This window comes from Chlamydotis macqueenii, chromosome 2, assembly GCF_036417535.1.
Source record: "Chlamydotis macqueenii isolate bChlMac1 chromosome 2, bChlMac1.mat, whole genome shotgun sequence".
Taxonomy (NCBI): domain Eukaryota; kingdom Metazoa; phylum Chordata; class Aves; order Otidiformes; family Otididae; genus Chlamydotis; species Chlamydotis macqueenii.
The window spans coordinates 113882793-113910713 of record NC_141557.1 but is presented as its reverse complement, the minus strand read 5'-3'; the positions used below and the strand labels follow the sequence as shown (position 1 = coordinate 113910713).

The window sequence follows — 27921 nt, the reverse complement described above, 5'->3', positions numbered from 1 at the left end:
TTGCCAGGTATTTTCAGTATTTCCTTTCATCTACACCAACAAGCCTGACAAATCATAGCCTGGCAGCAGAGATTGATCTATATGACTTCTGCTGCATCTGTAGGTCTGCCTGCCACTCCTGTAGTGTAAGGAAACTGGATAGCATTTTTTGTGCCCAAACTAAAGTCATTTTCCTGCTGCGTCTTCCGTCAGCTCTCCAGCACCAGAGCTGGAGAGCTGGCAGCTGCTGGCAGCTACTCCCTGGACAGATGCTTTAGGTACTCCTTGGCTGCCTCCACACTGTCTCCCAGGATCAAGATTAAGAAATGTTGTTAAAAGCTGTTAATTAATGCAGTCTAAAAGATCAGTGTAGAAGGATAGACCAAGGTATGCATAAATGCTTTCTGAGTGGGTCAAAATAAAGTCTAAGGGGAGCCTTCGATCTAGCTCCACCATGTTGCCATAAAAACTGCATTCTGCTAACCATAATTATAATGCCCCAGCTAATTCTTTCTGACAATATTTTTTTAGCTCTCTAATCCAATTTCTACAACACAGTGTTTCATGAGACATTTTTAAATGCCTTAGCTGAGGCAAAGACTTTACTCTGTGTGAATGTTCCTGCTGGCTCTGTTTCATCTCCGGCAGGATGGACTTACTTTGCTTCAGGGTACCTCCGATCCCTGCTAAGATTATGCCTGGATAAATCTGTGGCATTCGTATTTGGGCCCACTGTAATCTGAAACATTTCTTTAGGAAATGGAACATTTTTACTGTTTAATTAGTAAAGCAATGGTTGGATGGACTTCAGTCTCTTTCTTACTAACTAACAAATTTGTACTTTGTTCGAAGGTGGCATGTTGGTCATGAGGAATGTAGCTGTAGATGGAGCAGTTTCAATGCCAGACGACTCCCACTGTCAGTTACAAACTACATTGCTCTCACTGCTCTAGGCAACTTTTCTAAGCAGCGTAACAGTGAATACAGGGCTGCAAAGTGCCAGGTGTGAGTTCATACATCTCATCACTCATGGTGCCCAGGTTTTCTTCTCTATCTTGTGAATTTCAGAGCTTAATTCATCTGCCTGAGTGTGTGCATCTGCCCTACATGTCTCCTTCTGCTGCTGCAGTGGGTACCAGTTCCCCTTCAGTCTCATGCCCCATCTCCCAGTCCCACGGGCGTGCTTCTGACACCGTAGAGCATCTCGGATGGTTCTGGCTGTTCGTGTGCAGAGCCTTCAGCTCAGCTCTCACAAGACTGAATAGCAAAGCTTCCTGGCAAGATTCTTCCCTGGCAATGTTATTTCTCTTGGGTTTTCACTGCCTTCTGTTCTTTCTGTGGAGCCGAGAGGGAATTATTTTGTCATCTTTTTGTCTAGACAGAGCTGGGGGCAGTGTCTGAAGCTTGGTGCAGGAGATGTTTCTTTGCTTCTCCAGCTCAAAAACAAAGCAAGAAGATTATTCAGCAATTGATTTTATACTCTATTTTGGCAGCCTGTGCCCCAGCAGGCTTTAGTCTGACTGGCAAAGGAGATTCAAAACACTCCTCCAAAACTTAAAAGTTTTTTTCTTAAGACATGCTATGCAATTACACATATATGTAAGCCAGTAAATCTGTATAGAGCATAGACTTCAGACTATCAAGGAATTTGCTATTAGCAAGAATTCAGCTGGTGTAGTGGTGTGAGTGGACTGCTGGGCAGAACAGTGGAGAGGATGCCAAGTAGCCTGAGAATAGGGACTCTCTGTTCCTGGAAGTCCTTACTGGGAATTCACGGGGTATTTCACCTCCTACCCTAATCTGACCCTTTCTAAAACTCCAAGCCACAAGCAAACATTGAGTTTTAAATCTGTAAAGCAAAGTCATTAGTTAATAGGTAAGAGAAAATGCATCAGAAATTTTGATCAGAGTATGTTTGGAATTGCTGGCTACTGGATAGACTGAGATGTAGTCCATATATACTAGCTTGTAATCAAATATATAAATAAGCACAGCTTAAAAACATATCGAGTATTTAACATTGTCCTAGGAGTGTAATGATCTGCAGTCTGCTGGGTAGGCAGAGGGACAAGGAAAGGAAAGTAGTTTTTGAACTGTGTCTTTCCCTGTCCTCACTTTCTTCCTGACTCATCTCCAAGACCTCATATCTGTTCACGCAGGAATTCCCGTGTGGCCTTTTACTACAATGTAATATCTCTTTTGCACCATACACCAACATGAAAATGGACAGAAGTCTCATCTACTCCTTATAAATACTGCATGTGTTTGCATAAACCTGCATGTTAATGCTGTTTGCTTAAGAGAGCGAAGCTGACAATAGTCTATGTGAGCCCACCATCAACTTCATCTTCTTTCTTCTCTTCAGGCTACGTCCTTCAAGACAGTCACTCTTTCTCAAAATATATTTTTGCCTATAGCCTATAACTGAGATACTGAGAATGCTGTCTAACAGCAATACTATTACAGTTAATGGTAACAGTGATGTTATCCAACACTTTTATTTCCTTCTGCTTCTTTCTATTCATACCTAAAAAAAAGAGGTGTTCTTACAAACTTCACTGTGAGTAAAAGAAAGCTGCTGTGTTCCCCGTGCTGTGCTTATGCTTGTATTTCTTGTGTAAATAGAAGCATGCATGTGCACAGCATTCATTTTTGAGGCAGACTAAATTGTGTAGGCTGCTCTCAGATATTTTTCAAGTTTTATAGGCTTTTTCCGTGCCCCTATTGCTGTTTTCTAGAGCCCTCTGGTGGAGGAAGATTAGAAAAAATATGAAGTGTCAGCTTACTGGTTGGGAAAACTATAAATTGGAGAGGGACAGTTTTTGCCATCACGCTAACATCACATATGCTGTATACAAGAGAGCCTTTGTTATTTCTGGATCACAAAGACCACTCATTGTATTAACAGGATATATACTAGAATGAGGTCAGTCACTAATTTCAGTGAGTTAATTTATAGAGGAATTATATAAGAGTGGGCAAAGATCCTGTTCCTCACCATTTGAGAAGACTGAAGATCTCAGGATGTGCATTTGCTCTTTCTCAGAATCAGAAAAAGGGGAGCCCAGAATATTATATCAAAGGAAGAAATAACTTTTATGTTTCTTCCAAATGATTGAGTCACTAGCCCACAAAAAGCAGAGAACTGGTTCAACAGTGGTTTTTTGGATTGCATGAGCAAGTCATATGAATCTTCAGTTGGCCCTCAGGAGAGAGATTGCTTCTTTGATCAAGATGGAAATATCTTATTTAAAGTAAAAAGTTGTTTTCTTCTGAAACTTCTTATTAAGGCTCTTTTGGAAGCCCCAGTATATTTTGTCTTCCTTTTTCCTGCCAAGTCTTCAGGCTGCTGATGTTGGTGAGGGGAACTGGCAAGCACTGAAGGCAGGAGCAGGCTCCCTGCTACGTGGGGCCTCACTTTTATGTTAAAATCCTTACAGGCAAAGCCTTTTGTTAAAGGCCCACGAGAATCAATTTGGCACCACATAACCACTGGAGTCCTCCTATAATCTGGAGAATCAGGCCATTTAGAAGCAAAAGGAGAAAAAGACATAAAACTAAATTCTAATTGCGGTGAGAAGTAATTCTAGTGCTCCAACTCACCTTTGCCTTTGGGATGGAAATCCATCACAAAGTTCAGCTTATTCTGAATGTGCATTTTATTTTCTGAGGTTTCTGCTTAAATAATGATTGGATAGGACAATTTTTCCAAACCAGTTTGTTTCACATTGGATTCTTGATAATTGCCTTGTTTTCTAGCAGAGTGCTTGAAGGTAAAATTTGTGAAATACTCACCATCACTGTAGGGCAAGATATTTTTACCAGATTCCCCGATAATGTAACTTAACATTGAAAGTTCTTGATCATCTTAGCTTCTATAAACAACTTCCACTCCATATGTACAGAGACCCAGCTGCAGAATCTGCCCATACATGCTGAGATTTACCTGTATCTTCTGTCATGTCTAGCCACCGAGAGCTCAGAGTACACAGGATACCTTTGGCCTCTACATTTCAAACTTCCCTATGTATTGTAGGCATGACTGGTAAGCCAAAGAGGGCTTTAACTGTTCACACAGCAAAGCACATTTCAGGCCAACTAGGCAAAAGAAAGCAGCTAAGGATGGCTCTGCTCCACAGCTGGAGTGGTTCTGACATGATACACTGAGATCCCATGTCCTTTTGGAAGTGATTCTGCATATGTCTATCTGTGTTGCGGGATGTAATTGAGGAATTGAAATATGTCCATTCCTGCAGGCAGACTTGAGCAGTAAAATACCAGCCAGGGAGCATAGGATCTCAAAGTGAAACCTTTATCAGTCTTATTGTGTCTGCAGGATGGGACGGCTCCCTTGTGGATTGCATCGCAGATGGGTCACAGTGAAGTGGTGCGAGTGATGCTGCTCCGGGGAGCTGAGCGGGACGCCGCGCGGGATGTGAGTAGCTCTTTTTCCTGTGCTCTGTCTGCAGCTTAACGCCTTCTAGCTTTTTTTGAGGCTGCAAATTTGCCTGAATGAAAGCCTGGTATCCCCAAAGTCCATCTTGTTTGCCAGTTTGTAAAGTCTCACCATGGGCTCCCTTTTCCCTGTTGTGTCTGGGACAGCTTCCTGGAGGGACCTGCTGGAATAAGGGAATGGCAATGTCCATATAAATGAGAGAGAAAGATGACATATGGTGTCACTGGTTCATTTTACCCTGAAGTTTTCACCTGCCAGAGGAACCTCCAGATGCCCTAAAACCAGCAGCATATGCTGTGGAGGTGCCTCCTCAAAGATGATGAGCAGAGGAGACCCTCTTCTCAGAGGTGTGAGGGAGAGCTGGCATTTCCCTCCAGCTGAGGGGAAGTATTGGTAACAACTGAACTGACCTTACTCTCTCTTTTAAAGGATGGTACGACTGCTTTACTGAAGGCTGCCATTAAAGGGTACAACAATGTGATAGAAGAATTGCTGAAATTCTCTCCCACACTTGGCCTGCTAAAGGTTAGTAGTGAAACATACAGATTTTTAGGCAGAAACTCAAGAAGGCAAAGGGTCTGATGAAAGATCTGACGTTTATCACTATGCCAGTGGGAGACAATAAGGAGCTTGAAACAAAAAAAAAATTAAGAGAAAAATGAAATTATTTTATTTAGCTTTAATGCCACACACAAATGAATCTTTTCAAACAAAATTGTGAATTTGATTTTTGGAATAAGGAAGCACATTGTGTCATAGAAGGAATTCTCCTGCTTCTCATCAGCTGATTTTATTTCTAGAGTAAATGGATTGCTCTCGACGGTGGCGTTTTTAGCATTACACCCTGCCCTCTGTCAGCAAAACAGTATCCTAAGAGATCTGTTGTGAGCAGATTCTCTACTTCATTTTGCTTTCCTCTGAATTCAAAAAGTGACTTGAAATATTACAGATATTTGAAAGCTGCTTTTCAGTAGCTGATCTAATTTTATGTGCCTATAAATCACATACTTTGAGAGCCTCTGTGCATGAAACTAATCAGCAATTTTGATGTACTTGAAAATCCAGATGGCATTAACTTTGTTGTTAATTACAAGTATGAAATAGCTTCCACACTTATTTGAACTGTCAGTTTGCAGACACAAAAAAAAGGCCAGCCGTAAAAAAATCACCATTCAGCTGTCTAACATTGAGACCATTAATCATCAGGGAAAGAAGATAAAATGCACAGTTTCCATTACTGCTTGTGCTTCTGTTTCACTTGCTAAGGGCTGATTTTGCCAGGCAGAAGCAACCGCTGTGTTCATTTCACCTCTGATCTATTGACAATGGTAATTTTTAAAAGGAAATATTGCTGTGGTAAAGTTAACTTAACTCTCATTTTTATTAAAGCATTTAAAATCATCTCCTTCATAGCCCATTAGCCTGCCACCACCCTGTCTAAATCAGACCCTATGCCTTTGATGACCTAATCTCTTCTGTGTTACTTCTTTCTTGTTTGTAGGCTTGTTCTTTGCAAGCATTCGTGTTTCACTGCCTTTTGATTGCTTCCCATGCTTGGTACAAACAACTCCATTGGTGTTTTCCAGAACGGGACCTCTGCTCTCCACGCGGCCGTCCTGAGTGGCAATGTGAGGACAGTGGCGCTGCTCCTCGAAGCAGGAGCGGACCCGTGCCTGAGGAACAAGGTATGTCCTGGCACGCTGTCCCGGGCGTGGAGCAGATGGGGAGTACTGAGCGGTGAAGCCGTGCATGCCATGTGCGCAGTGGCAGTCCATGTTTCTGTGCAGGTCCATGGTTGCCTCTTGATCCTCTCCTGAAGCACCACTGTTTGGTCCATTCATTTCTGCAAGCATCTGTAAGGGTGCTAGGTAGTGCCACTGGTGATGCCAGTTCTTGTGAAGTTACATCAATCTGAGACTAATCAAACCATAACTCACTCAAGCGTCACAGATTAAACCGTTAACTGTAGTCATGGGCTAGCTAGGTTGCATTTTAGGGAAACAGTAATCTGTTACTGTTTTGATAAGTCATAAGTTATATTCATTATCTCCATACAGATGTTTAAGGAGGATATTTCCGCAGCAAGAGAAATGTGTATCTGGGTGCCTTTGACAAGAAAACTGATTAGAATTCAGCACATTGCTAATACAAAAAAATACCTCAAATTACATGCATCTTTCCCATATCTTAGTATAAAACTGTAAGTTTATTGAAATAGTTTCATATTCACTTTGTGGCAAAAACTTTTCTACAGAAAACTTGTCTTGTTTTTATTCTGTAAAGTGTTTTAACATTACATGTTTGCTGATTTCCATGAAAATGTCTTCCTCTGACTTGTGTTCTTGAACTATTTGCCACTAATATTTGATATCTAGCTGGGTTTGTTAACCTATGAGTGGATGGTCTGGTATCTACTTCTGGTTTATGACCAGAATGGGTGAATGAAAGTTTGTAATACAAGTAATCCAGCATATACATTCTAAATATCCTGGTCATTTAATATAAAATTTGTGCCTGTTATTTCTGTGTCATTCCACTTGATGGCAGCAGAGTTAATACAGTAGTTCGTGTAATAGGCATTTTGTTTTGATACTATCATCCAAACAATGTGCAAGATTTTTTTGCTACTGACTGTGATTTGCAGCAAGAGGGCGTGCAGTGTAAGAAAATCTGTGGCTGTAACCTCTCCTACTGATTTTTTTTTTTTAAATAGCAGGCAATTTGGCACAACAGAATGCATTTGCAGGCCAGAGTTACTGATTTTCAGAAGTAGCTTCATTATAAATACTTTATGTTACCAAAATTGCAGTCAATAAATATAGAAGACCAAACTCTGATGTTCAAATATTACCAGGCCTACAGAATAACACTGACTATTTCATGGCAATTAAAGTCTTTTCCTTGGGTTTTTATGGACTTGGATACTTAAAAGACCTGCCTCAACTCCCCCAGAAAATCAGCAGCTATGTTCTCTTTTAATTTCGTGGCAGGAGCATAGGGACCCCAAGAGATAACTTTTAGCCTGGACAGTCAGCACAAAATTTGAGCTGACCACTCAAATCCCATGCTAGGATTATTCTGAAGACTTAAGTGAGACTTGCACACTGTGTGGAAAGGAGACTTCTTAAGGCATCTCCAATGGTAGTGGAGACAACACTGGAATAAGCACATCATTATAGTGCCCAGTACTATCTTCTTTAGACCTTGATGCTTTTAAACTGGGGTTTGGAAATACTCATTCATTTTTCCTAACCTGAACGTTTTTTTTTGTTCCAGGCAAATGAACTGCCAGCAGAACTAACAAAAAATGAACGCATCCTCCGACTCCTCCGTACGAAGGAAAAGCAAAGGAAAAGCTAATGCAGTTTGACAGAGATGTGCCCTGACCACAGTAGCATGACAGTAAACCTAGGTTGCCTGAGAAGGGCTTGTTGGAACAGTTTACAGAACTGATTAGCCTCTCCAGTACACGCTCCCTGAAAGCACGAGGCCCTCGCCACAGGGTCACCAAGGCTAGGGCCTCTGCCTGGCATTGCTGAACACAGAAGGACTGCAACGAGAGCGGGGTTTGGCCTGGGAGCTGCGTTTGCACTGCAGCCCTGCCCATACTCCAGGATCCCACCGGTCCCAGCACCGACGTTTGCTCCTCCGCGCTGGCAGCGTATGCATCCCCACACAAGCGCTCCTGCCATTTCAGACGCACGTCCCCATACTGGCATGGCCACACACCTGTAACAGGTGCTTTAGGGCACACATGTGGGTAGGGAGCGCTCAGGCCTGTGCCGAAAGGATGCCCAGACCTCACAGCTGTTTGGATGCAGTCAGTCCTGGAGTAGCCCCACGGTGCTGCTGCCCTCCTTTCGCTAGCAGAGCGAGCTCTGATGATTTCTCTACCTCCAAGTGCTACATGGGGCTAGAGGTGAGATCCCAGCTGTGACATCCCAACAGCCCAGGGCTTTGGTAACATTTTGGCTACTACATGAAGCTCCATAAAAATGATCCAGAGCATTACAAATTATGCCAAAAGCTACCAACCAAGCAGTAACCAAGAAGATGTCCTCCTCAGTTGTAGCATCTTGATCTGTCAATCTGTCTAGCAACAGAAACACAGTGGAGCAGTTGGTAGCATTTTGCAATGCATACGCAGCACCATGGGAATTCATCCCCAACCCTACAGTCTACATACATGCATTTTTTTGGGCAGAGGAGAACCGGTTACTGAGCAAACCAAGCAGGGCATGTCATCCAGTGGCACAAGTATGCCACAGATTTAGCTCTTGGGCACAACAGCACAGATGTTGTACAAGTGATATACGTATGTTCTGCACACGCATTTATGTGACGCTATGGTTCAGTACCCACAGCTACTATGCAATGCACTTGTTCCCCAGGTTTGTGGCAGGAGTTATGGGAGAAGCACGCAGTGTACAGGTGTTTCAACAGCTGGTGAGAGGGTTACACGTAGCCACACTCAAACAGGCCCACTAATTAACACAGCTATGGAAAATTAACTCTCAACAGCAATTTTGGCCTTTGTTGTGGTCGAGATGTTTAGACACACTACTAGTGCCTGTGTGGGGATGGCAGTGCAAATTGTAGGTGGTTTGTGAAGAGCTATGTTTTAACCATGTTGCTGGAAGACACCCCATTAAAACCCTGTCATTTTTGCACTATAAACTGTATATACTAAGTCCTGTTAGCCACAAAAACATTACAGATTATTTTACATTACAGTGAGTTGAAGTATAAAGTTAGTTCATACCTAAATCCAAGCACTTCACCTGCCTTCAAACTTTGGCAAATTACTGAAAAATTGCTTTAAAAGTTGAAGACAGAGAAGATTGTAAGGAAACAAAATATTCCCTGCTTAAAAACTGCCTGCCTAGAATTCAGCTGAACTCTTGCACTTTTGCTTCAGTGAGTTAAAAAAAAAAAAACCCACAAGTTTTAGTGAGCTAGCACAAATGAATGTCGTTTACTTAGTGCAAATTAGCCATATATATTACCAAATCATAAAGTTCTTATTTTTGTGAGTAAATTAGGTAAGAAGCCTGGTTCTGGTGAAGAGAACAGAAGTAGGCATACCTTTGCTTGTGAGCTCGAATTGCTATTGAATTTCTATTCAGCATTAGAAAGGAAAGCTTAAAGTTTTCCAACAATATAAGAAGACACTAGAAAAATCTGTTTTTTAGGTAATTCATGCTGATGTATTTTTAAATCTAAAATAATGTTGTGCCTAACACAAACTTGCAGACGAACTGGTACAGAACCAAAGAATTATGCAAGACGCTTAGAGGATGATTGTATCCAGGGTTAAGTTCTGCAAAAGACTATAAAATACTGAGCATGCAGAAATCTCAAGAGCCTTATTGGGAACTTCAGTTGCACAGCATTACATGGGACTGGACTCTTGACTTCTTTAATAGGCAACACTGGAGAGGACAGATTTATTCAGAGTCCCCGGTGGGCTGAAGGTGAACATACTGTTTTGGAGAAAGCTAGAGGGACTCTAGGCAGCCTGGCCTCAGTATTGATCTTTCTCTCTAAAATTTCTTCAGATCAACAGCTGGGAACAACCACACTCTTAAGACAAAAAGCCCTTTCACATTTGTAAAGGAGGAGGATAATCATTAGGTGGTCTTCAGTAGTCATGCTGGGTGAGCAATAAATACTTATAATATCAGACAGACTGTAATGATCAAGCAGTCTTCTTAAAAAATGTGGAAGACCCTGACTGCTGGTGAGGGTCTCCTATTTTTTTCCTGATGGTAGAGCATAGGAGAGGACAGGACAAGCCAACAATGGTCCTGTGATAGCTGAAGTAAGCAAGCTGAGACAACAACATGCAGGTGTCCAATATCTGCAGGTGGCCTCTCCTTTCTGCCAGGCATATTTTCTTGTGAGAGTGATCTTACTGCAAAGGGGACAGCTACTCAGCAAAGAGCTTCTTCTTGAACTGTGCCTGTCCATGGGAGAATGCATGTCTGCTCCCCGCCATTTAGAGTACAATGTTCAAAGTCATGTGTCCAGCTGCCCCCGCGACTGGCCAGTGCAGCTGGGGCTCTCCTGCAACAAGTGAAGAATATCTGGGATGTCACATCCCACGCAGAGCATCTGCTGACCTTCATCTGAGAGGATGCAGTTACCAGGTCCTCCTTTTTTGAGGGATATTGGGCTATAACTGGCTTTTCTTATGTCTAAAAAAAATTCGAAATGTCGGGCTAATGCAGGTTGAAGGGAGAATCTTGTAGCTCCCTCCTCGCTCTCATTAGCGCTGACTAACATGGCACACAAGCTGTGTTGGGGGAGCTTCATGGTGGAGAACTAGCAGCGAAGTCTTTCCCTGTCCTGTTCAGGCTGAAGTCGAATCTAGCTTCAGCAAAGACATTATTCAGCCCACATGGGATTTTTAGGCATGGAAACCTTCCTGTTGGTAGCATCTGTTTCATCTCAGAGCCTTTGGAGAGAGGGCTGTGTTTAGTTTTGTAACCAAAAACCCTGTAACCAAAAGGTGCTTACTCTGCCTGTAGATGGGCTCGAAAGTTGCAATACCCTTTCTCACCATGCAATTAACCTTTTCACAAAGAAACCTTAATAATTCTTAGTATTTATATAGCTGCTGTTATCTTTAAAGTGCTCAGTAAATACTGCTGTGTTTTGTTTGTTGTTCTAAAACGGAAACCCGCTTTCCCTTCGTGGCTGAAGTGATTCACTAATATTGACAGTAGTTCTTTTCATAGCTGTCATGCCTTTTGTGCAAGGCTTTCAAAGTGCTTTGCAGACACCATTACCTTTTTAAGTTCCAAAATGCATTGCTGGAGGAGGCAGGGAAATAGATTATTTAATTCACACACCTGTGAAATGCAGCAGCTGTTGATCAGTTCATGTGAATAGACAAGAGCAAATTTAGACTAGAAATGAAGGGGCACCAAATCCATTTCATAGAAGGCAGGATGAAGGTAGGTACCATACAATGATCTGAAATAGAACTGGGACAGGATAGCAGGCCAAATTGGTTTTTGGGTTGGGTTTAGGTGTTTATTTTCCCCCAAAAGTGCCATATAATATCCACCTTACACCTTAAAAGAAAAAAAATCAGCTCCGCTAGCACACTGCTTTTAGGCTTCGTTCTCTACACCTTCAAATCTGGGGCCGAGCCTGCTGTCCTCTCCACCTGGGATTTATGCAGGTGCTATAGCCTGATGACTTCTCATCAGCTGCAAGTGAGTACAAAGGATGTGCACCCAAGAACAGGCTACACAAATGAGACAAGGAAAAGTATAGGGCATCCTTCTTTTATTTCACTAGTATCAAGCCATTGTAGGATGGGGATGAGCACAAGGAAAGGCCCATGGGGTATAGAGAGAAGTGCCATCCCATCAGTGACATGGTAGTGTAGCTTCAGAGGTCCCAAATACATGGAGCTCTTCATTTAAGACGATTGCTGCAGTGCAATGGACAGGGATATGTACTTAGTAATGATACGAAAGGCGGTGGTGTACATCCTGATTTGCACGTGCTGTTCTTCCCTTGGAGCAAAACTGTCTCACTATTGATCCACCCACCTTTGTTTTGTTAAGCAGAACTGAGAGGATTAGAGCACCAGATCAAACAGCTGCAGGTCACATTTAATGCACTTTTTAACAAGATGATTATTTGCTTCAGAATCAGAGCCTAGTTGCAAGATTAATTCATGCTTCTTTATTCAGCCAGTCATGGTGACTATTGAGAAATCTGTAAGTAAACCAAATCTTGTGTTGTCTCCAAAATTTCAGAATTGTTCTACAGAAAATGAGGTAGCACAAACCCCAGCCCATTTGTACTTCACTTAATATGAACACTGAACAGACATAAAAGACTGCCTTTGTCTGGAACCCTTGAGTCTGTGGTATTAAAATGTTGATGTTTGCTACAAGTCCAACCAAAGATCATACGCAATGCTCTTTTTTCCAGCAATGGAATATTGTACTGCACATGCGAATCTAAATGGAGTGTGCCTTCTCACAGCAGCTGTGCATTTGGTCCTTGAAATGTCACAATAGTTTCATACTTTTCTGAATTCCACGTTTTGTTTTGACCTGCCCTTTTATGCATTTGATAAAACCTATATAAATTTATGTAACTCTGTGTAAGACTAATATTCTGCAACAGAAATGTTGCTGTGCTAAAACACATTTTTCCAGACCATCATTTCAATAAAAATTAATATACTACTCGGATTATCTTGTCTGCATACTTCAATATTTCTTTCCTTTCTCTTTCTCTTTGTAGAATACCAGAATTAACTTCTATTTACATAAAGACCACTTTGTTCTATTCCACTTGATTGATTAGACTTTCATTATTTTCCAGGTCTTTACAGATGAGATAGCATTCAGAAAACAAATAAAGCCGATGCCCTGGCTTGAGAAACAGGAAAACCTAATTTAGCATGACATAACAAGGTTTGTTTCAAAAATCCAGACGTCACTGACAGACTCCCCTTGACATTAACATCCATTAGGTCAGATCTGAAGGGAAGATTATAAAAAGCAACTTAGGAACCAAAGGAATAGGACTATACTTTTATTCAGTTAGTCAAACATGTCTTGGTGGTTCTGTTATAAATGTAAAACTGGCCCTTACACTGCTCTGACCTACTGCACTGAAAAAAAGTCAACACCCTGCTGATATGCTTATTATGGTACGCAGTGAATTGTGCACATTACAAAAGGGGAAAAGAGTCTACACTGAAAACTGTATTTTTGACCTTGTGTTTGACATCCCAGGCTTTTTGCCTTACTGCTACAATTTTCTATTGTGATGAGCTACATTTTGAATCATCATCAAAAATTCCTACAGCCACAACTCGGTAAAGCATCTCCATGTATTCAGAGAGTAACGAGAAAGTGCTGTGACTTGTTCATGGCCTAAGTCACTACAAAGGATGATTTCTGGTAGTGGAAAGCTCCTTAATTTTGCACATGAAAGCATAGCAAAACAGTGTCAAGAGGCTGAACCTAGACAAATTCAAACTTCAAGCTGTGGATTGTCAAGACAGAATATAATTATCTATTCAAAGAAATTGCTGAGATGATTCCTTCATGATTTGATTTTTTTTAAAAAAAAAAACAATTACTTTTCATTCCAAAATATGCATTTCACCTGAAACATTTTGTGTTTGATGCAGGAATTACTGAATGAAATTATATGATATGCAGGAACTAACATTATAGTCTTAATTGTCTCCTTGATCTTAAAATACACAAATCAATACTTTTTTTGCTTTATCTCTGCAGTGATTTAAAGAGATGCTAACTCTCATGAGATCAATAACAAGACCATATGCCTCACAACTGTGGCTGCAGCTGCGTGGCAAAATGAAATCTGAGACATATACCTAAGCTGTCTCTAAATAATCTATTTCGCTCTCACGGTGTTGAGAACGCATATTCACTGGACTAATGCTTTAATGTCCTGCTTTTAATAATGTTGAGTCAGTTTGTTCAGAGCTGGCACAAGGGCTGTGTAGTGCTGTACCTTGCCAGGGAGCAGGGATCAGCAGAGCAATCTGGGATGTGCCCGTGGGGAACACAGCTAAGTCAGGAATGAACAAGGGATGCAACTTTTTTTCTGTGGCAAATGTTTCATTGGTTTGGATGCACAGATGGAGCATGACACAGACCTGAAATAGCCTGCAATTTTATACATACTGCACAGTTGTGTTCTTGTGTGGCATATACATAGACATGTATGCATACATACATGCATCCAGCATATGAATACAGGCTCCTATAATCCCCTTGGAAAAGTGATACCAGAACCTCGTGGTCTGTTTGCCTGGACTATATCGCATGGAAAGGCAGAACTATTCCACTTTCAGAAGACTCCAAGAACAGACTCTGCAGGTGTCCTTTGGCCACGCTACTGCATCAGACCCTACTCCCTGGGACAAAGTTATAAAACTGATAAAATGTCTTCAAGTCCAGCTATAAACAGGCTGTTCCTCAGGTGAATTGTGGCTCATAAACCTGTCTCCTGTTCCTCCTGCCAAGCCAGATTTTGGTAGTGTGCTCAGAGACTCTCCTATGACAATTCTGCCCATATTCTCCACTTTGTCCACAATTCCCGAGTTATTCACCAAGTGACAGCATGGTGCTCACAGGGACTCAGTAAACCAACTTTAATGCAAACCAGGAGCCATACACAGCCATTAATAGGTCAAACTTTGAATTTGTTAGCATATCAGAAGCACAGTATCTGGCATGAGTACACACTGCACTTATTTGGTCATAGCAACAAGTGCAGCGTGTCTCCAGACTCTGTGGCAATAATAAACTGCATTTCTACAGTTTTTTTCAACAGATCACTGGTTGACATTTGGTTTTGGAGCTCTTGGGCCACACGTTGCCATGCAATTGGCATCATTTTATCGAAGAGGAAATTGCACTGGAGAGGTTACGATCTGCCCAGATCATCCAGCAAGTTGGTAGCAAGACTAGAACAAACTTTGAATCATTTGAATTCAAGTCTCAAGCTTTTGCTACTAGGCAATAAATAACTTCCCCTAATTGTAATAAAAATGAACAAGTTGCAATGACTTCAATGATAAATGCAGAAGGGATGTGATCTTAAAGAGTGACTATAGGGCATTCTAGATCGGGACACAGTGGCACAGACAGAGCAGCCATCAAAATACACTAGGGTGGATACAAAGATGAAAAGATAAAAAGACTTTATGCAGCATCACCTGACACGCTACACGTGTATTTAAGTGAGTACTGGCAGCATCAGGCAGATTGCTGTCAGCCCCCTCAGTCTGATTTGATCCCGCATGGCAAGTCTGAAGCCAAGAGCATCTGACCAAAGTAGCAGGTATAGTTAAAAGGCGAGCAGGCCTCCACAGGTGAGGAAGACTGACAAATGAGAGCTGATGAAAAGAATATGATTTGCTTACACCACCAAATAGGAAACACCGGCTTTCTTTAGTACAAGTATTTTTCTGGTTTAGCTGGAAAAACAGTCTTGGAACAAGCTATGGTGGTTTGGACTGGCTCTACAAAAAAATGGACGTGTGAGAAACTGGGTGAAGCTTCTGACCCACCTGTTGCAGCTTGTCTTCACACAGATTGCAAGACGTCCAAGGAGAATATCCCGCTTTCCCATGTGTTTGTGCAAGCAGTTGCTTAACGTAGCTCCCACTTCTTGCAAGTGCCTCCAGGTGCTGTCACAATAGAAATAATAAAGGCTCATAATAAATTATGGAGAATAAACAGCGATGGACATTTTAATTGGTTCTGCTGCAAAGCGATCACGTACTGCATTTCCATTTGCAAGTAATTCTTCAGAATGGTTGCCATCTAGAAATTGCAAGGTCATTACCACTTAGTGCCTGAGGTTCTAGTGGAAGTGGCAACACAAGTTTCATTTCTGCATTGAGCAAAGTGATGCAAACTGAGTGAGACCACACCTCCAACAGCAGTGCTCAGGGCTTTCCATCAAAGACGTAGAACAGAACAAAGCAGGCAGCTATTTTACACAAGCTTCCCGGCAGGCATCTTTACACCATTCAGGGTACTCAATGAGGGAAAGAGCTTATTTGGTTCTAATGGACAACTAAAGGACTTGTTTAGTGCAACGTAGACACCAAGAGACACCTTACACTGTGAATTAATATTGGCCTTTTCTTCCAGGCAGCAAAATTTAGTTTTGTGTACGCTGATGAGAACCAGAAGTACTTCCCGTTAGCCTTCCAAGTGGACAGTCTCTAACAGCTATGCATCATCCTGGGTTTAAAAGGGAACTTTATAAGACGTAACTTGATAAATGTCCTTCAACATGAGCAGCTAGGAGTGAGGACGGTCTCTTTTGGGCCATATGACCATAGACAAGACAATGAGCTGTTGGCAGCATTGATCTGAGTTAACTATTCAGGGCTATTTTTTCCCTGGCCGGAAGGAAAGAGGTAACTGTAAGATAACAGAGTCGACTTTATCATCGATAACATGCATGCAACTACACTTAAATACCCAGGAGCTCCTAGAGATATCTCTGCATCCTCACCGCCCCCACCATTACGGCATGCAGCCGTGATGAAGACCAAAGGCTGCAGCAGGACTGAAGGAATACCCGTGCTCTGACCTGCTGGCTGCCGGTGTACAGAGGCGACAGAAAACCAGATACGTGTTTGAGTTTCTGCATCTGCCGTTATGCAAGATTTCAGAAGCCTTTATGACCAAAGATAGACTTAGTCTGATTAATGTTTGTTAATCAGTCTTCACACGTATACCTCTTCACTTTAGCTTGTGAGTGCAAAAAGGCACTTCTTTGAGGGAATTCACACTGGAATAACAGCGTGAATTTAGACAGCTATCTTATAGATGTTCATCAGAAATTTAGATAAATATTAAAATACTACTGCTTTTCTCTGTTTACACTGTAGGTGGTAGACACGTGTGATGTTATGGACTTAATTAGTTTATGGTGGAAGTTATCACTGTGATAGATTCCCTTTTGCTTGTTTTGCAGTATTATAAATTGGTTCTCTCTCACCTATGATTCTTAAATAACTTATTTTCTATGTAATTCACTCAGAAAGGAAATGCCATTTCTGTTTATTCAGTTTTGCTATCCTTCACCATTTTCACAAGCATTGAAACAAAGTTCTTGAATATTTTTAACTTGTAGCTATGCAAGCTATGCCCACTGCATACTCAGCTTATGTGGAGTGCCCAGAAAATATGGCAACTCTTTCCCTTGCTTTTAGGATCACACTGCATAGTGCTGAATAATTTTTTTTAATTTATGACATCAAAATTAAAACACAATATAACTTTAGCTACTCTAGCTTTGTTTAGCACTTGCTAAATGCCAAGTCCTGCACTTGGGATGGAATAATCCCATGGAAAAGTACAAGCTGGGCAGTGACTAGATGGAAAGCAGTTTGTCAGAAAAGAATGGGGTGGTTGGGCTGGGCAAGATGCTGAACATGAGTCAGCGGGCTGTAGGCAGCAAGGGAGTAGGCAGTAGGTCACGGGTTCAGATTATTCCTGTCACTTTGGGACTTGTAAGACCACATCTGGAGTGCTGTGTGCAGGTTTGGGCTCCCCACAAGAGAAAAAAAAAAAAAGTGTGACATACTGGAGCCAGTCCAGTTTACTACCACTCAGATGGCTGGGAAGGCTGGAGCACAGGAGCTGTGTTTGCTCAGCCCTAAGCAGAAAGCTGGCTCTGGGGACATCTTCCTGCTCTCCGCAGCTACCAGATGGGAGGATGTGGAAAAGGGGGAGCTGCACTTTTCTCAGGCAGACACTATGACAGCACAAGAGACAACAGACTCAAGCTGGAACATGGGAAAACCTCTCTAGGTAGAGGAAAAAAAAAACATTTTACTGTAAGTGTGGTCAAAGAGTGGAACAGTTTGGTCAAAGAAGCTGTGAAATCTCCATCTCTGAAGCTACTCAACACACAATCGGACAATGCCCCGACCAACCTGATCTAACTGGATTCAGCATTCAGCAGAAAGTCGGACTATGTGACACTCCAGAGGTCCCCAGCCAACATTAGCCCGTGAAGCTATGGCACCAAGATTAGTCTGCATTTTTGTCAGCAGATGGCAATATCAGCTAAATCACGTATTTTATTCCAGCAGCGCAATGTGCGCTACTGGGCTGTGAAGGTAACGAAGTGGCAGGGAAATCACTGGGAGGCTGCATGGGAACATATCGCACCTCACTTTTTGTGTGCCTCCTCCCAGCCAGATCCCAAACTGATCCCAAACATCCCAGGCACACAAGCAGGTCCCAAAAAGCGCGGCAGAGCGCATTCAGCACTCCCCAAAACTGCTGATGGCAACATTGTCCAGGCCACCTCATGCCAGCCTGTCGGCCCCGGGAATGCTTTTTTCTACTGGGCGGCCTGACCGCCTTTGCTTGGGAGTTGATGTTTATTGCAGCTGCACAGTCGTAGTTACACAAGATTGTCAGACTTAACGCTTGGAAGTAATGAATTAGTAACTTTGAGGCAAAATCAAGACGCTTTTCTCAAAGGCGGGATTTTTACAGCGACTTCGATATCGATAAGCTACGTGATTAACACTTCCGCGCCCATGCAAAGCCGCTGACCGGCTGCCGACGCGGCCTAGGCCGGATTTCGCATTCCGCACAAGCACGGCTTCGCGCTGACCCCGGGCCGAGCTTAGCGCGACCCCGACACCGCCACGCACGCTGCCGCCGCCGCCCCCTGAGGCGAGGCGCTGCCCGCCCGTGGCGTGAGGCGCGGCTCCGCCCCGTCGCCGGGAGGAGGTGGTGCCCGGGGGCGGGGCGGCGGTGGCGGTTGGCGGCGGCTGCGCCAGCACGGCCCACCCCGTTCGCCGCTCCTCGTAGGGGCCGGCAGCTCGGCACGGTCTGGTGTGAGCGGCCCTTCCGGACCTGCGCGGGCGCAGCTGGCAGCCCGCCCCCCGCTTCTCCCGCCTCTGTGTCTTTGCCACCTCTCGGCGCTGCCGCGGTGAACCGTGCTGGTCCCCCGCGCCCCTACCCGCACCGCCATGGGGAGCCCGCAAGGCAGTCCCGGGCGCGGCGGGCTCGGCCTGCTCCTCCTTTTTCTCCTTTTGCTTCTGTCGCCCGTGCGGGTGAGTTCCCTCCCGGGGAGGGCGCCGCGGGGCGGCCGGTGCCTGCGGTGCGGGAGGCCGGGCCTCCTGGTCCCGTCGGGAGGAGAGGGACCGGCGGGTGCCCGCCGTGGGGAGCGGGACCCCCCGCCCCGGGTGTCGCTTCAGGGCGGGGGTGAGTCGCGGCGGCTGGGGCCGGGGGTCTCCCGGGCGGGGAAGCTGAGGCTGAGGGAGACGGGGGACCCGTCAGCCGCCGGTGTGGGTTAGGCCACTGGGCTCGGGGCAGTGTGAAGCTGAAGCGTGGTACCGTCACCTCCCCGCTCCATGTCCCCGGTGGGACTCATCCTCCCCTTCCCTTCGCTCCTCGGCTCGGTGCCGGGCGGGACGGAGGCGTGGGGCAGGAGTGCGGGACAGCCCGGTGACACAGCAGGCCCGCCTGGGAGCACCTGCGGCGGGAAAGCGGGCGTGCTCAGGCTCGGCAGACTTCAACTTCTGCCCGCTCCTGGTCTCCTGCTATTGCATACAGCAGCAGCTGCCCGGGGTGCCGCGGTCCTGTGGTGTGCCCTGGTTATGCAATGCTCTGTGCATGTGAGTAGCCATGCAGTCACATGCTCGTCCAGAGGCTTGCATATGTCCTGAGTGTCTGGTTGGGTTTGCTCAGAGTGTTTCTCATGCTAGGTGACAGCGTCCTGGAAGTAACAGTCTGGGTCTAGTAAGATCTGCTATTTATTGTTGTGCCAATGTTAAGACTACATGCTTCTTTAAAACTGAGGACTAGAGTAAGTTGGATTTCTTCACACCTTAGGAAAAAATACTGTAAAACCCTCACGTCTCTCTCTTCAGTCATGTTTTGTTTATGCTGTAGTCCAAGATAGGAGTGAGATATTCCACATTCCTCTGGAGAAACAAGAAGTGTCTTGTAAGCCTTAGTTTGTTTTTTTTTTTTCCCCCCCTCTCTAACCAACTTGAAAAAATACTTTCTAGGTCAAGTTTCATGCTTAACACTTTTTAAACTCACAAGTTTGTCATCCTGTGTGTGTGCTGAAGTTCTCCTGTTCTCACATCCTCTTCAAACAAACTTTAAAGAGCTTTAACAGAGGAACTAGGAATTCATTCTTCTGTTACCACTGGAGAAGCTGATTGTTTAGTAATGACTTATGATCCTCAGGTGGGGAGGTAATGGGACTTCACACCTTACCAACACTCTTTTATGTAACATTTTCGGAGGGAGATACCATCTTGTAAGAATGAGGTGTGTCCTAGGTTGGTAAGGAAATGACAAGATGCCTTTCTTTAGGTGACAGAAGGATACTGAGCTAGAGGAGTTTGAAACAAGTTCCCCTAAGATTTAAGGGATCCTTGTAGAGGATGTGACTTTGTGATCCATAAGAAGTAAACATTGCAAAATGACTTTAACCATGCACATCTCAAGTTTGTAATGTAAGAAGGCAAAACTTGAAAATTTTTGCCACTAGCTCTTTTTTATAGCCTAACACTCCATAAAGTGGACCTTGATATCAAAGAGAAGCTGGTCTTTCGGTTAAACTGAGCCTATATAGTGTTAGATACTTGCAGAAGAGAAGCATTGTGTAGGTGAACCTGTTCTCTCCCTCAAGGATACTAGTAGTGTAATGTTTTCATGCTTTCAGTTGTGGTGACATACAGCACTTTGGCTTATACACATCTTTCTTCTTTTTGAATAAGTCAGCGGACTAGACTGGCATTTCAGTTTGCAGTTCTTCCACTATGTACACTTTCACAATGAACTTGAAGTTTTCAGCCTGTATAGGATATGTCTTTCACTTTGAACAGTGCATGGTACAAGACTTGTGCTGGCTAACCCAGTACCAGTTGATAGTTAACTGCCCATAATGCCGTCTAAGAACTACATTGAAAATCTTTGCTCCTTTAGTCCTACTTCTAAATGTGGGCTTACAGGAGAATGAAGTCTTGAAACTGTTCTTGTTCTCTTATGAACATTCTAATGTGCTAAATGACATCTTGTGTGCTTAATGGCAGCTATTTCAATTGATCCTTGTATAACTAGACTAAAACACAAACTGTCAGGTTTGTGGCTAAGCAAGGTTAGACACAGGTTTCCTGTCAGCAACTGAGATCCCAAGATGTAGGATATATTTGAGTTTCTGCAGTCCTGTGGGAAGATGTTAATGGCAGGTGCTGCTCTGTCTCAAACTTGCCAAGTTGCCTGCAGTGCCGTGTCACCTGACCTTGGGCATGAAGTTCTGAAATGCTTGTGTGGAGCAACTTTCTTGGCCAGGATGGCAACGTAGCTTCAGAACAAGACAGTAACCACTTAAGTTACTTCCTGGAAAATCAGGAGTGACTTGTTTGTAGTCTTTCTGAATGGAAAGTGAGGAAGCATTCTTAGAAGGGGAGAGATGACTGAAGGGACTGCTTGGTAGAAGTGAATAGTACTTTGCTGGGCAGTAGACAAAACAATCTAAGTGTTAGACAGTATTATTAGTATTCCCCTAAGGGGCATCATAGGTGTTTTGGTGCAGATGGCCTTAGTTGCAGACAGCTGCTAGTTGGGGGCCCTGTGCTTTTTTCATGCATGCGGTAAGTGTGTAATTCCCAATAAATCATTCTCAGTTAACACCAGCTTGCTCTCACAGATACTGAGCTATTACCATTATTGCCACTTTCTCTTCCTACTTGACCTTGACTTCCCTGTGACATGTGAAGTGTGCCTGGATATCTCCAGAACTGGGGCTTGCTTTGCTTGACCAAGAGTAGATAAGGATTTTTCTGTCTGAAAGGGAACAGTCCCTTGCCTATGAGCAAAGGAACAAGAGGAACTTGGCAGACAAAGCAGGTCTCTGAATTAGCTGCTTCTGAACAAGTTGCTGGAAGAGACTAAGAGTAAGAATTGAACCTGTAAAGCTTCCTTTAGGCCATGGACCTCCTCCTCTCATAGTGAGGGCTGTGAGGTAATGTGCAGCTCCTGGGGCACATCTGCAAACTTGACCTGATCACCTGTTTTCTGTAAACCAGTCTTGCCATTTATTAAGGGTAATATGGTATTGTGTTTCCCTAGAACTCAATTTCTCAACCTAGTGGGCAATATAAACTATTAAGTGTGATGTTGACTAGATGTTAAAGAGGTGGGGAAAGGGTGTGCTGTTTCCTGGGTTCTTTCTTCTTGCCCTGCAAGATCCCAGATGTACTATCATAGATGAAGGAAGGGGAAACAGCTGTATTTGATGCTCTTGCCTTTTCCATACATTAGTAATCTTAATTTGGAGAGCCAAACAATGTTCACTTGTCATCTGGTATTTGTAAGACTACAAATAGTTGCTGTTTCTGTATACAACATCGTAATTGTTCTTTGTCTGCTTAACAGCTGCATATTCATTGTTGGTGATGGCTAATGTTGCTGGAAGCATAGAAGATTATTGATTTGTTTCAACATGCAGTTGAAGAAACTTGGACTGAAGTAAATGTGTTTGTGATCTGTTGGAACACTATTTTTATTTAAAAAAAAAAAAAAGGATAATGGTTGGGAACCGGAAAGCTGTAACAGAACCTTTGTAGAATGCTAAGTCATGAAATGCCTACATTTGCTGACGTGCAAGTTCTTTATTAGGGCTACTGGAGCTCTGACCTGAGGTGAAATTTCTTGTTAAGCAGAATACATCTACCATAAGTGGGAATAAACTTTTCTGAACTCTTGGGATGTACTGAAGGCTAGTGCCAGATGGTTTCTAAGCTCTGCTGGGGGCAGAAGGGAACGGCCTTAATCTAAGGTGTTGTTGCTATTGCTTTGTAAAGTACTTAGGAAAGTCCCATTTTAAAATATGGAGCACTTAGTCATGTGATCATTAAAAAAAAAAAAAAGAAATAACCAACCCTGTGTTAGTCTTATGGAGTATATTCCCTTATTTAGAAGGCAGTTGGGTTCAACACAGCATTTCTCTGTTAATTTTGGGGCTAGGAGGGCTTTCACCAAAGTGACTTGAAAGTCTAACTGTGCAAACAGTGGCTTTACCTGACTTATTTACAACCACACTTACTCATCCCTATATCTTCCTACCAGTGTAGGAATGTTCTTTTGAAAGAATGGAAAGAGCAAAGTACTAATCTTAGTCTGTAACCTAATCTAGCTTTTACTAAAGGGTTTTGGGGGGAAGAACTTCCAATTATATCTTGTCAGTGATAATGGAATAGTTACTTAGTTACCGGTAGTATCCCTGAATACTGTCTGAGCCATAGGAAACCAAGCCCTCTCCCATATTTTGTGGCTGACTCAGTGATGAGCATGCTATTGATTTGTTAATGTCTGAGAGCTATGTTGGTGACTTTAGGCTGCTACTTTGAATCGTTTGGTGTTTTTTAGGCTATTGACTTGTTTCAACCACTGTAAATCAAGCTTACTGGTTCAGGGAACAAATTCAGACTTTTGTTAGTGAGATCCTGCTAGGTCATGGCATAAATATCTAATCTTAGATTGTCTTTGAAATTGAATTATTGGTGTTAATACTGAAATAAAGTATTGAAACTTGCACTTCTAGGTCAAAGCATTATTCCAGTAGTTAAAAGTAACTGATTTGTTCAGCTTTTCTAAACAGGCTGAAAGTTTGAGTGATAAACATGTTGATTTTTCTATTGTAGGTTTTATCGATGTAGAACTTCAGTAATATGGTTCTAAATTCTTTATTCAGATTACAAATTTAAACTAGCACTAGGCTGAAACACCTCATCTTGACTTAATTCCGTATGTATTTAGCTGAATATTTTTTAGTGCATGACCAAGTGTCATGTGCAAGTAAGTTGCTTTATGTTCTATCCTGAAAACAATGATGAAAAGCCTTGTAGGTAAATTTATAGACATAATACAGCTTGTATTTTATTTTGTATCTGTGTAGTTCTAACCAAGGAAGTGTTGCCTTGAAATACAGATAACATTTTTGAAACAGTAGAACTATCAGTCAGCTTATGTGGTAGGTGAAGTTTACTTTAAGTTTTTCTATATAAAAAGTGCCCTGATTTTATTTTATTTTTTTTTAACTGCGTTATGAGTTTTTGCTTCTTCCAGGTTGGAAAGTGTGGTAAGTCTTTCTGAAAAGAGTAGGTTGATAATTTTGTAGGTTTTAAAAAATAAGAAGTGTTAGATAACAGGACTTAATGAAGCACAGAAAGTGTGTTTTTTAGAAAGTGTTCATAACAAGTATGATTACAAACCATTCTAGACTAAACATTGAAGCCAGCCTGATATTGAAGAAATACCTAATTCTGTTCTCACGGGCAGCAGTAAACAGCTCAAAATTCTTTGCTGTTTTGCAAGAATAGCAATGAATCTGTGCTTCCTCTTGAAGAGATGATTAATTCACTTCTGACACTGGTACATACAAACACTAAACCATCTTCTTTCCCCACTAGTAGATTGTTTGCTATTAAAACTGGGTTGTATAAGTGTGAGGAAGCAGAGGACTTCTAAATTTGCACCAGAGAAGTGTTGAGTCCTTAATTTGATGCATGAAGAAATTTACAATGTCATTTCTGTAAATAGTCTCAAAGTTGCAGGGATTTAACTTTTTGGCTTATGCTGCTGTTAATCATTCGGTTTTTACAAGTGCAGTCTTAAGGGTTGCTTTCCAACTTATATGTAAGAATATGGTGATACTTGGCAGCTGGTTACAGGTTTAGCTAGAGGAAATGCTAGTGTAGACAAATGAAACGGTGATCTGGATGACTGGTACTTAAACTGACTTTTGGACCTGGCTTATAGGGAGCATCTTTGAATTGGACCATGTTGCCTATGTTAAGTTAAAGGGAAAACAGTTCTAGCAAGGTCAGGTAATTTGGTGATGGTTATTGTCCCTGACTTAAAAAACCAACCAACCAAAAAAAAAAAAAAAAAACGGTTACTGATGTACTCTTTGAAGAACTGTTGGTGTTTTTCAGCACAAAAATGGGTATTTTGGAGGCATTGTAACTCTAGATAGCTTTTCGGTATTACAAATACAGCCTTTCAGGGGCCTCTCTGGTCAGTAAACAATATTGTTCATGGTCAAGCACAAAGCGCAGCAGTCTGTCCTTGCAGTGTAAGCATATGGTGTTTCTACAAATGCTAGGTCAAGGTTGTTCAGGAGATAAAAATAGGTCAGTTATCTCTTGAACTGTACCATGCGAACTTCTGATCAGAGCTGGGAGAAGTGTAGTAAATGTTTGTGCAGTCTGCTTTCTGCTTGTAGCCCAGGTGCATAGGAAAACCTTGGAGCTATCTTAAAGCTTTTTCTGTAAATAACTTGTTATTGCATGAAATGTTTTATTTTTCAGAATAAATATTTTGGTTTAGCATTTCAGATATCTCAGTGTCAGTACCACTGAATAAAAATACAAGGCTTGCAAGGTGCCATCGTCCATTTTTAATTTCCTTTATTTTATGTGCAAAATAAAGAACCAAATTCAGAATTTCTCAGTAGTCCCTTAAGTCCAAACATCTTTAAAATAAAATGTGAAGTTTTTTCTTAGCACTGTAAACTAATTTAAATCTTGCATGCTTATGTTTGAAAGTGGTGATGGAGAGTGTCCTTTGACATTCTGACAATACACAGCATTCTATAGTGACTGCAGAGCTGTGAACTTCTGTTTCAGAATTTATGCTGCTACTTCCTCAATCTGTCACTGTAAGTGAGTTTGCAAGAAGGTTTAGAAGGTGGCAGGAAGAACTGAAATACCGCTTGTAACCAGTATACTTCTCTCCATGCACACTGACTCACGTGCTTGAAACTAAGTTTCTAACCCACTACTCGTATGCATTGTCTTGCATGAACAAATTATTTTCTACATCACCTTGTATTTGGAGATGCTTTCCAAGTATCGATTTAGATTTTTCTTAAGTAACTCATATACTTGGTCTTAAATACAGACAGTGCACTTCCTGTTTCTAGACTGGGCAAGGAAGGATGGGGAGCTGAGCTGACGTGCACCAGTGTCAAACACATGCTTTGTTAATGGATGTTTTCTGTAGTATATGCTAATGTTTAAATTATCAGAAAGCTATTTAATCTGGATTGTATGTTAATTTTGGAACGGTAACACATTGTACAATATCTGAGGAATTTGGCAACTATTCCTTGCAGTTAATCAGTGATCTTTTGTTGATTAGGTACTTTCACAGTTGTGTGTCTGGTATGGGGAATGTGGAGTTGCTTCTGGAGACAAGAGATACAACTGTGCATATGATGGACCACCAATAGCACTACCAGAGGATGGCTTTGACTTAATGCAGGTGAGCTGCTTTTGGAGATACGCTGCTGAAAAATAACCCTCCTACAATTCAGAGTTCTGTATTGGGTTCTGTTGGATCTGCATTATGATCTTTAGCTTTCTCATCCTAATCTGATGAGAAAGTGAACAGGTTACCTCTGTTTTCTCATGTATAGCTCATAGCCCTAACTGTGTGAAGGTAACATACCTCAGTTTCTGCTCAGAGATATGAGAAGTTTTCAACACGTGATTACAAGCTTTCACAAACCTAACCTTAAATATAGGATTACTTAACTTTCCTGAATATTTTCCTCACTAGTTTGAGCACACTTGAGTCAGACTGGATTTTTTTAGAATTCTTGCAAGCTACAATATGTTCTGCAGAACAGGAAGGTAGTAACAGACACTTATTCAAATGGAGCAAACTTGGACAAAGTTCAGTCTCCTTAGCTGTGCCCAGTGTGAGACTATATTTTCTTATCTGGGCTTTAGGTGTCAAAGTGAACAAAACCAAAGTAAAAATAGTTTGTGGATTTGATGTACAGTATAGGATGATATTGCCAGACTTGCCTTTTGGCAGATGGTAGTTCAAAGCTTTGAAGTTTGAAATAGCTAAAGAGTTAAGTAATGGATTGGCTGGTGGCAGAAGAGTCATAAATATGTAGGTGAGCTAACTACTGTTTTGTACTGTTGTGCATTTTTTGGTACTTTTTTTGTACATTCTGAAGACTTAATGTATAGTTCTTGTATGTTACTGTCACTTATACATGTATTAATGCATTTGTCTCTTCTGTAAACTGAACATGAAATAGCTCTTCCAGGTAATCAATGATTTTTGTGGTTAGTGGCTTGCCTTCTGAGACTTTAGAATTTGATACTATCAGGAAGCTATACTAGAGGATAAGCTAACTTGGATAAACATGTGTTGTCCTCTTACTAATAGATTCTCAAATACTGTTATCATTCTATATATGACTCTGGTGACTAAAGATCATCTGAAGGAGCTTTTTAGAAGGAAGTGATGCTTTGAATAAAAGAAGTGACTCTTCTCATTATTCTCTAAAGAATCTCATTGGCTGTACGGATTTATTTTTTTTTCCTGTGTATCTCCCACAGCAACAGCTGCTGTCTTCTGAAATATACTGAAACAGAACCCATAACCATAATGAGTTCTGAAACCTTAAACATTTTTTTTTCCTTTCCTTCCCCCCTGATCTCAATACTGTTTTTATTTAAGGAACTCTGTCCAGGTTTATTCTTTGGCAACGTTAGCACTTGCTGTGATGTTCATCAGCTTCAGACTTTGAAAAGCAACTTACAACTGCCTCTGCAGTTTCTCTCCAGGTATGGTAATGAATAGCAAAGCAACTAAAGCTTTATAACTCTATTAAAGTAGACTGTAGAAAAGGTGGTAATTTCATTTAAAGGGTTATTGGAGCAAGCTCTTGGAGAGATTTCCTTATCCATATCAGGAGGCTTTAATTTAATGAAATGACTACTTGCAGTCAGAATTGAGTTAGTTGGTAGAACAAATGTTACCTTAGTTTGTCTACTGTATTTGTGATGAAGCCTTCAGAAGAGGGTGACATAAACTACGGTTCAGTCTTGTTTTAACAGAAGTCTTCCTGCTAGCAGCAGTTAGCTTTTCCTTTAAATTCTAGTCAAATTC

At 42.1% G+C, this 27921-nt stretch overlaps 2 protein-coding genes across 2 annotated transcripts in view; both read left to right on the top strand.

Annotated features, from left to right (window-relative positions):
- Positions 1-12654, top strand: part of ANKRD29 (ankyrin repeat domain 29) — a 34304-nt gene extending 21650 nt beyond the window's left edge. Inside the window, exons 7-10 of the mRNA XM_086740730.1 lie at positions 4316-4414; positions 4865-4960; positions 6022-6120; positions 7712-12654. Of these exons, the coding sequence (XP_086596856.1) occupies positions 4316-4414; positions 4865-4960; positions 6022-6120; positions 7712-7795 (378 nt within the window). The 3' untranslated portion in view covers positions 7796-12654. The remainder of the gene's footprint in view (positions 1-4315; positions 4415-4864; positions 4961-6021; positions 6121-7711) is intronic.
- Positions 12655-18776: 6122 nt separating this feature from the next.
- NPC1 (NPC intracellular cholesterol transporter 1) overlaps positions 18777-27921 on the top strand; it is a 28238-nt gene continuing 19093 nt past the window's right edge. Inside the window, exons 1-3 of the mRNA XM_086740727.1 lie at positions 18777-19043; positions 26152-26274; positions 27490-27596. Of these exons, the coding sequence (XP_086596853.1) occupies positions 18960-19043; positions 26152-26274; positions 27490-27596 (314 nt within the window). The 5' untranslated portion in view covers positions 18777-18959. The remainder of the gene's footprint in view (positions 19044-26151; positions 26275-27489; positions 27597-27921) is intronic.